At 34.6% G+C, this 16,323-nt stretch overlaps 1 protein-coding gene across 4 annotated transcripts in view; it reads right to left on the bottom strand.

The window, feature by feature from the left end:
• Positions 1-16,323, bottom strand: part of LOC108907089 (protein lozenge-like) — a 139,193-nt gene that overhangs the window by 46,003 nt on the left and 76,867 nt on the right. For 2 of the 4 annotated variants that reach the window (XM_018710611.2, XM_018710613.2), the window contains exon 4: positions 15,941-16,096. The exons of 1 other annotated variant lie outside the window; for it this stretch is intronic. In XM_018710611.2, the coding sequence (XP_018566127.1) occupies positions 15,941-16,096 (156 nt within the window). The remainder of the gene's footprint in view (positions 1-15,940; positions 16,097-16,323) is intronic. One more of the 4 variants, XM_018710612.2, reaches the window with a different exon arrangement.

The following is a 16,323-nucleotide window of genomic DNA, read 5'->3' as shown; positions in this document are numbered from 1 at the left end:
TTTTGGGTCAAACAATGAGAGTTTTTTTTGTATTTTTTGCCGTAGAATTGAATGGTGTAATCAGTTTTTGAATGTTTTTTAATTTAAACAAATTATCAACAATAACTGAAAAATACATTGTTGCAAATCATTTTTTGCATTTTTGTGCATGTTTTTGAGCTGTGATTACAATTTTTTTATTTCACCAAAAAGTATATGTCAAAACGAAAAAAATTATTACCGGCAGAATTCTGTACGATGATTTTTTAAGTAGAATTTTTCTTTGAAAAAAAAGTGTTTCAGGCCGAAAAAAATTAATATCTCAGAAACTTCTTGATTTTTTATCTAAAAAAATTTGGGGTTATTTAAGATAGGGAAAGGTATACTTTCACCAAGATTCGTCAAAATTCAATTATTTTTGCGGAAATGAGAAATAAAAAACGAAAAATCAGAAAAAACCTTTTCTTCGCATTTTTCTCGGAAATTTTGAGTTGAATGTTAAAAAGTGACCTCTACAAAAGTTGTAGATTTTTACATGATCTGCAACTTTTGTATTGGATACTTTTTTGTTTAACGTCAACTTTCGCCAGAAATCCCAAGGATACAATTTTTCACACAACTTCTCAACCCCCCAAATCAACCCTCCGCCGCCCCTTCTCACACATTTAATTTTTTTAGTTTATCACAAGTCCCTTTACCATTTCCACTTATAAAAGTTCAGGTAACAATTTTCTTTTTTTTTCCTCTAAATGAGATATTTTGATCGGTATAATATTTCATGCAAAGACCACTATCAAAGAGATTATAGTACCATTAATAAACAAAACACATGAATTAATAAAAAATACAAAACTAATCGAGGATATATCCTCCTCCACAGTTTTCCTGTTTCACCCCTGAAGAAATACTGTGGAGATAAAGAATGCACCAAATTACTTTTAAAGCGCGATGTCATCATCAAACAAATTCTTCGACGATTGTATAAGTGTTGCAAAAGAGATGAATGTCTGATGGAGCAAGATCAGAAGAATAGAAACATTCCAACCGATCTTCTAAATACCCGCTTTTGTGAAATTATCAGTATCGATGATGTCCTGTTGCTCAGGAGCACAGTATAGCCTGTAGCCTATCACCAGTTTCTGATGTGCATTTTTCTGACCAGGTACCATTTGAAATAATTCAGAAAGTTTTTGTAAACCAGTAACTTTAAGATAAATTGGTCTACATTTATTTATCAAGCGACCCTTGTATACACAAAAATTTTGTTGATTTTCCTTCAATATGACTTAACCTGCGAATTTCGAACACCCTGTACGAACAAATTCAACTGAAACGACCCACCAAACCGAACACTACTCCAATTTCCTCCGTCCTACAGGTGGACGACGGATAAAAACCCATTAAATACTGACCTGAACCGAGACACTGGGTGTTCATGCGTAACGATATACAAGCGATGTTTTTGTCGCCCTTTTATTTTCATAATTATGCTGTTCCAGTGCGGACGGAAGATGGAATCTCTCTCTCGGCGGGCTACTTCTATGTGGATCGATTGTATTCTCATGAGAATACCGTTTACAATAATAGACAGTAATGTCTGCAGCACACAGAAATGCGATGTGATTGTGCTGGAATAACAACACCATAATGGCTTTGTGCAGCGGGATAGACTGTGTTTAGCGTATCCATACGATTGATGGGGGCGGGGCTTCCACGTTAAGAGTATTTTGCGTTTTAGAAAATTGCTAGACGTTCTAAACATAGACCGTAAAAAAATCGTGTGAGTGAAAGCAGTAAAGGTACGAACTGAATCCATTGAGTGAAATTATTTTCACTCAATATTGAATATTTTGATAATTTTACTCACTTGTGATGATATTTGAGCTAAAACTGAGTATTTTCACCCAAACATAGGTACCTGTTGAATAAATTCTGCAGATAAACTTGTGTTTGGTGCACTTGTAACTAAATCAGAGTAAATGTCCTCATTATTAAGTGACTCCACCCCTTTCTATGGTTGTCGTGCGTTGTCTTTGTCTATTCCCATCGCTCCCCCATTAGGTCAACTCGTGGCGTGGTGTATGGCGTGTAGTGCTGGACAAATGTCAGTTAATCCTGTTATTTTGACGAAAATTCTGTTTCAGTACAGTGGTTTGATTACAATAATTAAAAACGATAATAGGTTGAGTCTCGATTAATATTGGGTTAAATAAAAGGACAGTTAAATTGTTACTTCCGTTCTGTAACGTACAATTATAGGCCATCAGCCCGCTGCAAAAAAACCGTATGATATCTCCACGTATGCCCTTCAAGGTATCGTTAATTATGCACATGCTGACCAATAAAAGAGTACAATTAGCCGTGTAACCGTGGAACATGCACCGGTAAAGGTAATTGTTAATTGCAAAAAAAATCGCGTTTTACAATTATATTTACACGTATCCCAAGCATACTAAACGGTATTTTTGCAACAACAATTAATCGGAAAATGGTCGGCATATACCGGAAATCGCCATCAACTTGCTTATTTTAAATGGGACACCCTATATATTATTGCAATTTTGGATTCTACGTGTTATTTTAGGTGGACTTTTATGAAGTTTCCCTATTCCTAAAATTAACCGTTTTCGAGATATTTAATTTTTTTCAAAAAAATTGAGAGAAACAGTGACTAGCTTCAAACCATGTGTATTTTATAGTAAGAAAGATAAAGCATCAATATTTTTATAGGGGGGAGAGCTAGATCCCCAAACTTCCCAACCATACTTTCAAAGTGGCTTAATTGCATACAGGGTGTTAGAAATTTAATGCCGAGTTTAGTTAACTTCAAACTTTCATAAGTCGGCTTTTCTAAATGGAACTGTATGTTTTTCTATATCCTGATACACAATTTTATTCTCGTTCGAACGGTATCAGGTAATAGTAAAAATATATTGAATATCTTGACAATTTTACTCGTTTATCAGGAACAACTAATCTACGCTGATGAAAGTCCTGATGCTGTTAAAGTAAACGTGGAAAAAATTCGCTCACTTGTTTACAAGCAGGCGTGCTATTGATGTACTTGCCTAATTTTCTGGTCTTTCGTAGAGCTCAGTGCAATGCATTTAAGCCAGATTCGCAAATGAGAAGAATCGCGGCGAAATTCGTCCCCGCTTGTCGACTTCTGATCAAAAGTCTTCTCGTGTCGCTACTTGTCGTGACTTGTTGGACCACTTGGGAGTGGGCGAGAACTTTTTCGACAGAATCATCACCAGGAATGAATCGTGGTGTTATGGGTACGTCCCAGAGACAAAGCAACAGTCATCGCAGTGGAACGCTACGAACTTCCCTCGCCAGAAAAAGGTTCAGTAAGTTAAATCGGACGTAAAGATAATGCTGATATGTTTTTTCTACGTTCGTGGCATTGTTCACTAAAGTACCTCTCTGAGCATCAAACATTGAACCACGTCACTCCCTGAGTGTTTGGATTGCGCGAGTGTTCGGTTGAAACGTCCCTACTCTACTTACTTGATCTGACTAACGTTTGTAAACCGAAAAAATAAATTCTGTATTTTTAAAAATGGTTCCCGGTAATTTTTGAGTACCTCCTCGTATATCCGTTCTCAAAAACGACAGTTCTTGGTTTTACTCTTTCAGAAGTCCCCAAAAAACATTTCCCTCACTGCGACTCTTATATATTATTATTAATTTCCCGCCCAATTTCAGCTCCTCGGACAAAAAGCACGACGCCGATCGAGAACAAGGTGCCGTATTAATTAAGACACTGTGACACTTTAATAACGCGCCGGGGACGGACGTCGCGGGACGGCGGGGGGCGGCCGACTGTCAAAATCTCGCGCTCCGGGCAATTACGGTCGTGTCAGTCGCACTCCCTCGGAGACTGTGGTCAGGGCCACCCGCGCGACATCGGAACTTAACGGGGATGCAATTAATAAGCCCCACGTCGCCTGCACTGCCAAAGATCGCGACTAGCAACTTATTCCCAACTTTAAGCCGATTTGCTTTGTATCGGTAGTGCCGCCGCGTTCGTGTCTCCTGTCCGCGCCTTCGTGATTTACACCCGGGGGATGGGGGAGGGCGCGGGAGTACGTTGTTCGGGTCTGTGTTGAGATTTGCGAGGAGGCTGCTTTACGCGGCGGCACAGTTTACCATGGGTATGCTGCAAAAAGTAATCCAGTCAAAAACAACTGTTTTCCCGTAACTGGGTAATATACAGGGTGTAGCGTGTATAATCTATAATAATTAAACTACAGCTTCCTAACGATATTTGTAATAGAAAAGTCATATACGAAAAAGTTCTATTTGTAAATTAAAGTTCAATTATGGATCACAATATTTTCTCCGAAACGGTCCTGTAGCATCTGTAGTTGCGAACTGCGTGGACTAAACAAACTCCATTAAAATATGGAACAAAATGAAATAAAACTTACCATTTCTAGAGAAAATGTTGAAATTGATCCCAATTAGCGAGGATATAGGCATGGCACCGACGCACCCAATTTTGGTGAATATTTTCCCAAATTCCAGGTATTCCTCTAATTCTGTCAGCAGCTTCAAGTATACGGTTTCGCCAATTCTTCCACAGTAACAATTGGAGTATTGTAAACCAATGACTTCAAGTGACTCCAAAGATAATAGTCCATTGGAGTTAGATCGGGTGATCGAGGTGGCCACGGCACAGGACCAAAACGTCCAATCCATCGCTGAGGAAACATTTCATTCAAAAGTGTCGTTACTTCTCGAGTACTGTGTGGAGGAGCCCCATCTTGAAGATAAAATATGCGTGCCCGAACTTGTAATGCCATATCGTCCAATAATTCAGACAATCGGTTCTCCAAAAAGTCAGCATATGTTGGTCCATGTAGTCGTCCTTCAAAGAAATAGGGACCCACAAGTACTTCGGCTATTATGCCAGCCCAAACATTTACCGAGAACCGATGTTGAAAATGAGTTTCCCTAATCGAGTGAGGATTTTCATCGGCCCATATGTGCATATTATGGAAATTCACTTCATCACGGGTAAATGTCGCCTCATCTGTTACACAAACATTAGCTAGAAAGTCTTGCCGTAAAAATCATCTGCAAAAACGCATTCGTTGATCACAATCCGGGGGTAAAATCTGTTGAACTAGTTGCAGATGATAGGGGTGCAACAGCTGGCGCCTCAAGATGCGATGTATGGTACGAGATGAAGTTCCTACTTGCTGTGCGAGTTGTCGAGTAATAATTGTGGGGTCTTCGTCAAGACACTGCATCTTCAACATTAAGTTTCACTTGCTGACCACGCCCTTCTCCTCGAGGAATAACACTTCCCGTATCTCGCAGCCACTGAATGCAGTGTATGATTGTATTTGCACATGGGGGGTGACGTTTTGGCCATCGTTCCCGGTACAACCTAGTCGCCGCGAGCGCATTTTCTCCGGTTGCACCATACACTAACACCATATCGACACATTCGGAAATAGTAAATGCATTGGTTTCTCGGTTCATTGTAAAACTAGTTTGTGCACAAACTAAAAAATTAAGCAAAGTAAGATATAAGAATCTCGTTTTTAATGTAATCGGCACGCTATTCTTATTTTTTACTTCTTTATAAAAATTACGTTGTCACTATCGTGGAATTACAAAATAAAAACTTTTGTCTGGAATCTTAACGATGCTTAATATTTAATAATTAAGTGAATAATGAATTCAATACAAATACAAAATCAGTTGACTGAACTAATTTTTTGACAATGTAACCTAACCTTCTTTTAGTATAGTATTAGATTATATAGACTTAAATTATAAGGTTGCATCTCGGGTCGCATAAAAGTTTTTAATAAATAACATAGGGTCGGTCTTCATTTTCGTTGAATAAATGAACTTTAATTTCCAAAAAAAAACGCGAAGATAGAACTTTTTCGTATAAATATCATCAGGAAGCTGTAGTTTAATTTTTATAAATTATACAGACCACATCCTGTAGATTTGGATACTTTTGCAAAAACAGAGGGTTGGTATTTTTTTAGAACCATTATTTCATGAATATTTGCATTAATTACAGACCCTCATAAATGATTACTAGTCAGGTGGCCAACTTTAAATATCACCAACTTTTTTTTATTAGAAATCTAACCTTTTTCACAATCAAATCCATTTACATTTCTATTTGATCGCTACTTCACCTCGTTTATTGTCATTTTAAAGGCATATTTCCAGTAAAACAAATATGGAGCACGTCATGCATTGAAGAATATCGAATTAACGTCAGCTTAGCGCTGTCCATATTTAAAAAGACACGAAACGGCCTCCCGACGCTACGGTCGTGCATTTTTAACAAGTGTACACCCAACAAGCCGTCATTTTTTTCAGTCGTCCACCCATTTCTCGGGTTCGCCAAACTTATACGAATCCAATTAAGAAAACTAATGACGTCTAACTGATTACACAGTCGCGCACCGATTTCTCGAAAAGAATAAAACGAATTACGGAGCATGAAAATCGAAAGTTTCAGCCTGTGAAGCATTTAATTTTTTTCGTTTCCGTAGTACCCGACTTATTAATTTGTGGATTATAAGGAGGCGATATCTGAACGGCTAGCCGGTAGCGGAATATCACGGCGTGCCGTGACCAATCACTTCGGTTTGCGGCGGTCGCGGGGGCTAAGGCCCGGGTCACACGGGGCGATATGCGACAGAGTAATAAATACACAGGAAAAAAATTAACATTATTGTCTATACGGGTAAACATGTTTTATATATTTTTACTATATTTGATGTAAATATACGAATAAAGTTATTAATTTACATTGACCTATTTTGGCTCAATCAGTCAGATTAAATTGAACATAATGTTATATAATAATTTTATAAATAAATCAGGTGAAATGTAATTTAAAGTTATTAAAGTCTATTATAGCAGTTTTACATTGACAATTTATTGATCAATTAATTCATGAAGTCGCTTTATCAAGAAACTGGACAAGTGTGATGCACCAAATCTGCTGTCAAATAACTTCATGAATTGATTCATCAAGTTCTTGACGAATTAGAGCATGTTCTAATTTTCGTCAATTTCTTCGTGAAGTTCGGAAGTACCAACCCAACAGATTTCCAGCCTCAGATCAGTAATGAGGTTATGTTATTGGAATATGTAAATAATTGTGTGGCGTCGTACTAGTTTTGCATTGTTTTTACTGATTTGTTACTTACAAAAACTAATATTTATATAATATGTGTCAGAACGATACCGCTGTTGTATCACTACAATTATGAGTGGAAAGGTGACATTTTTAAAATTTATTTACTTCTTTGATTCATTGGTAGAACTGATTCATACGTCAAAAAACTTGACAAAGTCTGTAGCAGTGTAAAACCACACTGTTTACCAATAATTATTAATTATTATTAATTATAATTAATTCATGAAGAACTTCGTCAATTTATTCATCAATAAATTGTCAATGTAAAACAGCTATAAGACACAACAATATTAATCGGGTTGAACTTTTTCAACAGGATTGTCGCTTACTATTTAAAATCTACCTTTACTTATTGTTTGCCTTACATTACAGTTTGTTTTCAATATGATGTCCCCAACAAAAGTGGCAATTCTAAGTCAAAATATATTTAGACTTTAGACAAAATTTTCACAGAAAAAAAAATTGAAATTTTCACTTTAATGAATGACCTCAGTAAGGAAATAAATGAATGGTTTTGTTCATACCTTAATTATTTGAAATTAGAAATCCTTTTTATAAAACAAAATGTCTCAATTTTCTAATAAATATACATTTTTTAGTTAATACTCCAATTAAATCAGACTTTAAATCGAAATTTTGGAAACTTGCCTGAATTTTTGATATGAGTTAGTTTGAGGTATGTTATAACAATAAGTGACAGTAATTTTTTGTTCAACCCCCGGCCAAGGGTGAAAAAAGATAAAACAAAAGGGTTTTTCAAAATAACTCAAAACGGGTAAGGGCTAGAAAAAAAAAGTTCATATAAAGTTGTAATGCATACAATTCTACATAAAAATGGCCTCTTGACTTTTTCTTGTACTATTAAAATTAACAGAATTAGGGAGGCTAGAAGTTAAGGGAAGATTTCAGAAATTTAAAAAAATCATAAGCAGAAAAATGAATGAATTTTGTAATTTTTTTTTCGATCTACTCTAAAAAATGTAACCTTTCTTTTCAGAGAAATAGATATATTTTTTAATTTTTAATAAGAAAGTTATAACAATTTCAAATTTGTTGTTCACCCCCCTAAACAGAGATTTTAACGAAAACCTCGAAACAAGTTAATTTAATTTTGTCAATTTGTTTACATAAATCATATTTTTTAATTCTTTTTGAGTAAATATGATTTTTTTATAAATAAAAAATATAGTTTTTCTGAAATAAAAAATAAGGGTAGTAACCCCCAAACACGGGATCACTTGCGAAATATTTGTTTTTTATCATAAGTAATTTCCATTTTGTTTTATTTCAAAATATTGATTAGAACCCCAGAAATTTTGAAAAATCTGTTTTGGGGGCCGAACTTTGAGGGGGTATTTCAACCCGTAAATATGTTTTTCCGCCGATAAAAAAAATACGTGTCTCTTTACATTTTTTAGAGTAGATTGAAAAAAAATACAAAATTCATTCGTTTTTCTGCTTGTTATGATTTTTTTAAATTTCTGAAATCTTCCCTTAACTTCTAGCCTCCCTAACTCCCTAACTGTTAATTTTAATAGTACGAGATAAAGTCAAGATGCCATTTTTATGTAGAATTGTATGCTTTACAACGTTTATAAGAAACTTTTTTTTCTAGTCCTTGCCCCTTTTGAGTTACCTTGAAAAACTCCTTTGTTTTACCTTTTTTCACCCTTGGCCGGGGGTTGAACAAAAAATTACTGTCACTTATTGTTTTAATATACCTCAAACTAACTCATATCAAAAATTCAGGAACGTTGACCAAAATTTCGATTTAAAGGCTTATTTAATTGGACTATATATTTAATTCTGCGAACTGATATTCTTAAACCTATATTTTTTGTTTTGCGTAAGAGATATTTACTGTTTTCCTAAATTTATTTGCATATGAGTGCATCCCCAGTTAAACATATCACCCTGTAATTTTTTCCTCGCCAAAAACTATGGATATTAAGTCACGTAGAGAATTCTATTTGTAAAGCTAATTTGTCAGAAGTGCTATTTGCTGATAAATTATTTCTCGCTCTGCTTTTTGGTTCTTACAGTGGATTTGCAAGAACTTTTTCAGCGCGGAGTTTTTTCTCATACCCGGAGTCAACAACCTTCGCGAAATGTGGAATACGAGAGAGAATAAGTATGAAATTCATTTATCCTATTGACGTAATATTCAAATCTGTTAAAAAGCATTCTCTGTGCATTTTGTTGATCACTTAGAATAGTATCTGTTTCATGACATGATCTGTGCTGTGTTACATATAGCCCGTTCACAAATTTTTGGCATTAAGTAACAGAAATATGGCTTTTTGAGAACTGCTGCAGTCGAGAGGGAATGACACGTGTTATTCTTACATGGCGCATCACGTGAGTATTCTATTTGCCACCAAGGGTTGTCACTGACATTTGTTAGGACGTTTGTCATGTTGCGACATTTTGTCTTCGCCATTTCCCACTAAAAATAAACCTTTAAATGCATAAACAGCCTGTACTTTTGAATTATAGTTCCATCCAAGAAAAAAATATATGAACATACGAAATATCCCTAACAAATATATTGGAATATCTTTTCTTTCTGTATGGTTCCTTCAAGATTTACAGTTGTTGTCTTTATCTCACAAATTAGGAAAATCACGCCAAACTACTATCACTTGGGACTTTCCGTGATTCCCTTCGATCCAGCGTTATTTTTTATCTCGATGACCATGGCATTTACCAATGACTAATTTCAATTTTCCCACTGTCGATTAGTTTTCTAGAACCTGTAGTCCTCCTGTCAGAAAAAGAACAAGTCGTGTGCTGTCCACTCCTAAGCTTATGTTTCTCGTCAGCGACTTGGGCTTTTTCTTGGGGAAGTTCGAAGATAAACTGGAGTGGAATTTGGTAATTCTATCAGCAAGTTATGATTTATGTGGGATTGTGATTATAAAAAGGTTTGCCAAACCGCAACGAACATATTGTTCATTAATTTATGATAATTAACTAACGAGAAACATATCCTGAAAGTACTAACTTTCGCATTGTTGGAAAAGGGGCTATACTTATAACCAGCTCAACATTTTTGCAGAAGGTAGATTTTTGAAATGACTTCAGCAGGATCTTGAAGGGGTTTTCAGGTACTTCCAACAAATAATTGTTTTAGCAACATGTTTTAGTACTTTTTTTTGTGAAAAACGAAAAATGCTCAGTATATAAATGTGATTAGGCGAACAAATCTTGTAGTCTTCTTCTCAATTCAACAAATTAAATCTTCTACATCATAAACGAGTCATAAACTAAATAATTATTACTGGGAACACTGATTCTGGTAAATTGGATACCAGGAATTTGACTCTGACCTCGAACAAGTACTTTCGTATGAAAATTTGAGAAGGGTATATCTATATCACCTGCTAATTGTATATCCCAAACTAACTGTGATAATGTCATTGTCGAAAAAAACATTCTTAGCAGAACTTTATAAAAAGTCGATTATACGAAGTCGGAATAGAACATTCAAACAACAATTGGTTACACACTGTGCATTTCTACATTATTGTGAAATAGAAATCAGCACCTCACCTTATTTCTAACTGAAACATTTTTCAAAATACCTTGCAAGAAATCAGTTTTTTCAGTGTATACAGCCTTCTAGGACTTCCTTTGTACTTGTCATCGAAATTCCTTCTGCCTTTCTCACTTTTTCACCAACCTATATTGTCCACGATTATGCACTCTGCTTGAGAGCAAGTACGGATTAAAAATAAAAATATTGGGGCAACTTCCTCTCGTATCTCTTATGGCGAGATTGTAGCAGAAAAAAACACAAAAGGGAAGACGACTAAGGTTTCTTCGATATCGCCTTACCAAAATCACTCCTTATATATGGCATTCCCATGAAATCAAACCCTTTGCTACACGACAACAAGAAAAAATCGAAGGCCTACGCCTACGGCTACTCGTACGGTACATTTCGTCAGGTGTTTGAGAAAAAAATTGTTTTCATTCATTATTTCTAAGAATTGAAGTTTTATATTGAGGGTCTGCCCCTTCGTTCCCAATTTTTGAATTTTTTTCCTGGAAAACTAAACGGTTTTACACTGTAAAAAAATCGGCGTGAGTGAAAGCAATAAAGACGCGGATTGAATTCATTGAGTGAAATTATTGAGTACATTTTCACTCAATATTGAGCATTTTGATAATTTTACTCATTCGTTATAATATTTGAAGTAAAACTGAATACTTTCACTCAAATATAGGTACCAGTTTAATAAACTCGTATTATTGAGTGGTTGTCGTGCGTTGTCTTTGTCTGTTCCCATTATCCTCATTAAGTCATCTCGTGACGTGGTGTATGGCGTGTAGTGTCTGTTAATCCGGTTATTTTAGTGAATATTATGTTTAACTGCAGTGGCTTGATTACAATAATTAAAAACAATAATATGTTGTCAAATGTCACTCACTTGATAGTTAGCAGAAATTCGAATTTGTTCTGTTGCAATAGTTTCACTAAATCTTAGTTGTACTCATACTAATAGAGTGAAAATTTCACTCAAGCGGGTGTGAACAGAAACATTCTTGAGTAAAATTGAGTGAATTGACTGAAATTTTTTTTAGTGTGTAGGTTATTTTGAAATGTTTTTAGTTTTTTGTGATTTATGAAATTAAAAAGTATATAAGGAAAATGTATTTAATACCCCAAAATCCTAACCTTAGAAAGTTGTAAACGGCCTGTATTACAATTTATAGATATCGCCAAATTAGGTGAAAAAAAAAAAAAAACGTTAACGGTACCTTGAAAACAAAAGATAGATCTGTAGGAAAAAATCTCATATTTTAATTTCCAATTAGGTATGCTTAGAATATGTGGTACATTATTTTGAGACACCTTGTATACGGGCTGTTTCAGAAAGACATCCCGTAACTACAGGGGGTGATAATGCGACAAAAAATAAGAATTTTTTTGTCTTATGAACTATATGTCTATCTCCTCTTGTTTTCGAGATACAGACCGACAACATATTTTTTTTAAATAGAGTTTTTACGAAAATTTCCAAACGATACGAAATATTTTTATGAAATTGAGTGTTCCTGGGTTTTTAAGGATGCCAAATACGCTGGTCTAATTTTACATATAAGTTCTAATTTTTTTGAGGTTAGGTTTTTTACCATTCGGGCTCCAATTTCTAATGTACAATTTTATTTTCTAAAAATAATGTACTCCTGTTAGAACTTCCTAATGTGGACGATTTTCGAGAAAAAAGGCTTTTAATTGAACTCTTACAATATTATGGTGTATAAAAAAATAAGTGACTTTTGTCAAAGTAGGCTTATGTCAAAACTTATTGATGGATGTCTCATAAACAACGCATACATTCTTAGTAAAATTTTAAACTCTAATTAACCTTATATCAAAATTTTAGTGATTGTTAGTGTAGTTAGTAATGACTAATTACAGTATTAGAAATTGGTGCCCGAATGGTAAAAGACCTAACCTTAAAAAAATTAGAACTTAAAATGTAATAGGAATGTAGCATAACTAGCGCCATCTATGAAATATTAAAAAAAAAAAAAACAAGGGAATTGGCAACCCTAAAAAACCCCGAAAAACAAAATTCAAAAAAAAAATTCACAACCGCATGGAAATTTTCGTAAAAATTCTATTTAAAAAATTTTATTTTGTCGCTTTGTATCTCGAAAACAAGAGAAGATAGACATAAAATTCATAAGACAAGAAATTCTTATTTTTTGTCGTACTATCACCCCCTGTATTTACGGGAGGTCTTTCTGAAACAGCTTGTATATATAATATAAAAACCCACTAATTATTACAGCTGTTCTTTTGGTGAATTAAGAGTTAAGGAAGTCTATTAGATTTATATTGTGTACCGAGGCAGCTAGCCAGTTCATTTTTAGTATCCTTCTAGCATTTTTACGGACCGCTACATCTGAAAAAAATTTAAAATGTCTTGTTTATGTTGCGATGGAACAGACATGAAAAGTCTTGTGTGTCGAATGATTTTGTTGAGCTCAACTTATTAGTGAGAAAGGCCAATTAATGGTTAAATGCGTAAAAGAAATCGACCCTTACAGTTGCCGTACTGGGTATTTTTATTTATAACCTAATTATATTCCTATTCGGCGTATGTAATATTCCTAAGTATGTAGCTGATAATGAACAATTGTCGACTATTTTGACAAGAAGCCACTAAGTAAAAAAAAAATAACAACATTGCGTGGCATACTATTTAGTTATATTTAATATAGCTAAATTATTATTAAATTTTTTAGCGACACCAAAAGCACGCAAATGTCGAACTTTACTCATTACAAACAGCCGCAACCTTCCCATGCAAACCACAGCCTTCTAGTTGGAACGAGAAGATGCAGCAGACGAGATTGTCAGACTCTGTGGTCGATCTATGTTTGTTTAAAGGATTATATAAGTCTGGACTGCAATATATTTCTTGGGCGGTTTTTCCAAAATCGTCCGTCTCAGCCTCGACCTACCCCAAGGCGTTGCCGGTAACGACTTTTTTAACCTACGCCAACTTCGATTAACGCAAGAACCCAAGTGTAAACCGTGTCTTAAGTAATACAAGAAATTAACAAATCCTGTTAAGTCCGCTGCCGATCTGTTTGCGGTCGCCGTCAATTTTTTTCGAACTATTAAATCGCAAATTAGCGAAATTTATTTCTTCCCAGGCTTTCTTCATGCGCAAAAAATCAGGTCGAAATCGATGTTTTCAATATGGAACGTTCTACATAATCGATTTGAAATAATGAGCATGAAAAAATGTGTTGTTATAGGAGATATCGTGGTGATTTCTAGTTATCGTTTTTGTCCGAGGTGTGACGCACTGCTGTGCAGAAACCGAGGTGGATAGGCTTTGAAAAAAAAAACCGGAAAAAGGAAAATGGACGGATATGGAGAGTTTTGTTACACGCCGGTAATCTTTGTCTAAAGAAACAGATAAATTTCGACACAAAACTGTTAAAGGAAATTGTATGCGAAAATAGTAGGGACTAGAGTGTGTCTTTCAGTCCAGAGACACTTTAGTTCTATAAAATATCATTTTAGTTCAGCGGGTGCTAAAAATTGCAATACATTTCGACAAAGATGATTAAAGAAAATGGTGTGGACTGAACATCTTTTTGTTTAGACACTTTAGTTCTATAAAATATCATTTTAGTTTAGCGAGTGCTAAGAGTTAAAATACGTTTCGACATAAAGAGATTATAGCTTGAACAAATATATAAGAACCAAAGTGTATATTTTAGTCCCAAGACACTTTAGTTCTATAAAGTTTTAGTCCAGGACACTTTAGTTTTACGCAATATAAATTTCAGCGGCCGCTAAAAGTTAAAACAAATTTCGAAATAAGAAGATTAATATAGCATGAAAAAAATTACTTAAGACTTAACATCTTTTAGTTCAGAGACACTTTAGTTCTATAAAATATCGTTTTAGTCCAGTGGGTGCTAGAAGTTGCAATACAGTTAGACATAAGACGATTAAGGAAAATTTAGCACAAAAAGAATGGTAGGGACTTAACATAGTTTTGTTCAGAGACACTTTAGTTCTACAAATATATTTTTAGTTTAGCGAGTGCTAAAAGATTTAATACATTTCGACATAAAAAGTTTAAAGAAGAATAATATAACGTGAGAGATGATAGTGACTAAAGGGTATATTTTAGTCCAAAGACACTTTAGTTCTATAAAATATCGTTTTAGTTCAGCGGGTACTAAAAGATGCAATACATTTCGACAGAAGACCATTAAAAAAATATACCACGAAAAAAATGGTAGGGACTTAACATATTTTTGTTCAGAGACACTTTAGTTCAATAACATATCGTTTTAGTTTAACGAGTGCTAAGATTTAAAATACATTTCGACATAAAAAGATTAAATAAAATTGTATAGCTTATAAAAAATTACAAGGACCAAAGTGTATATTTTAGTCCAAAGACACTTTAGTTCTATAAAGTTTTAGTCCAGGACACTTTAGTTTTATGCAATATAATTTTAGTTCAGCGACCGCTAAAAGTTAAAACAAATTTCGACATAAGACCATTAATATAGCATGAAAAAAATAACTGAAGACTTAACATCTTTTAGTCCAGAGACACTTTAGTTCTATAAAATATCGTTTTAGTCCAGCGGGTGCTAAAAGTTGCAATACGTTTCGACATAAGGCGATTAAGGAGAATATAGAAAAAATGGTAGGGACTTAACATATTTTTGATCAGAGACATTTTAGTTCTACAAATTCTTTTTAGTTTAGCGAGTGCTAGGAGTTATAATACATTTCGACATAAAAAGATTCAACAAAATTATAAAACATGAAATATGATAGTGACCAAAGGGTATATTTTAGTCCAAAGACACTTTAGTTCTATAAAATATACCATTTCTAATCCTTGATTTAAATTTACTTTAAATTTCGCAAAATATATACTTTAAACCGGCACATCATTCAGTTCAATACTAGGTGTTCTTATGGCTATACTTACATTTTAGTTTTTGCTGCAACCTTTAAAGCTAGGAACAGAATGAAGTAAAGAAAAGTTCCTATGATTATATGTACTTGCCTTCTTGGCTTGAAAAAAATAGTGGCTACAATTCTTTTTTTCAATAAATACCTTTACCTACGCTCACGGCTATATAATAAAATTATTTGATGGAACAGAAGTGAAGCTGTCTAGGCACCATGTTACATATAATTCGAGACATCATTTATTTATCAAAACAAAGAAAATTTTGGATCGCTCAAATATATACGACTAAGCAAAGCCTTACCTGGGGATTCGTGTTTATAGGAACTGATCGAACCGTCAGTGCTCTGAGAGGACCTCACACTCCTGCTCCTAATGGCCTCCAAGTGAGAGGAGAACGTGCTGTCCATAAAAGGACGTTGGATCCCTATTGCTTTATACGAAGTGTGCTGTCCACCTACAACAAATTTGAAACAGATACATAACACAAACTGTATTTTAGCGGACCGTATGGGCGTCTGATTTTCAAACAAACTCAAAGGGTTTCAAATCAGGAAAACGTGTAGGTCGTACCAACTTAGACGTATATATTTTTATATTTATACTGGTTTTTGTAGCAGCGACAGTTTCTGTTCGTCCAGCGAACCGCAGGAAGGGGCGCGGCCGTCTCGAAACGTATCGGCGTGG

The sequence above is a fragment of the Anoplophora glabripennis genome, unplaced genomic scaffold (genome assembly GCF_000390285.2).
Source record: "Anoplophora glabripennis isolate ALB-LARVAE unplaced genomic scaffold, Agla_2.0 scaffold227, whole genome shotgun sequence".
In the NCBI taxonomy this organism is placed as follows: domain Eukaryota; kingdom Metazoa; phylum Arthropoda; class Insecta; order Coleoptera; family Cerambycidae; genus Anoplophora; species Anoplophora glabripennis.
Note: the sequence above shows the minus strand (reverse complement) of the source record. Positions and strands in the feature narration are given on the sequence as shown.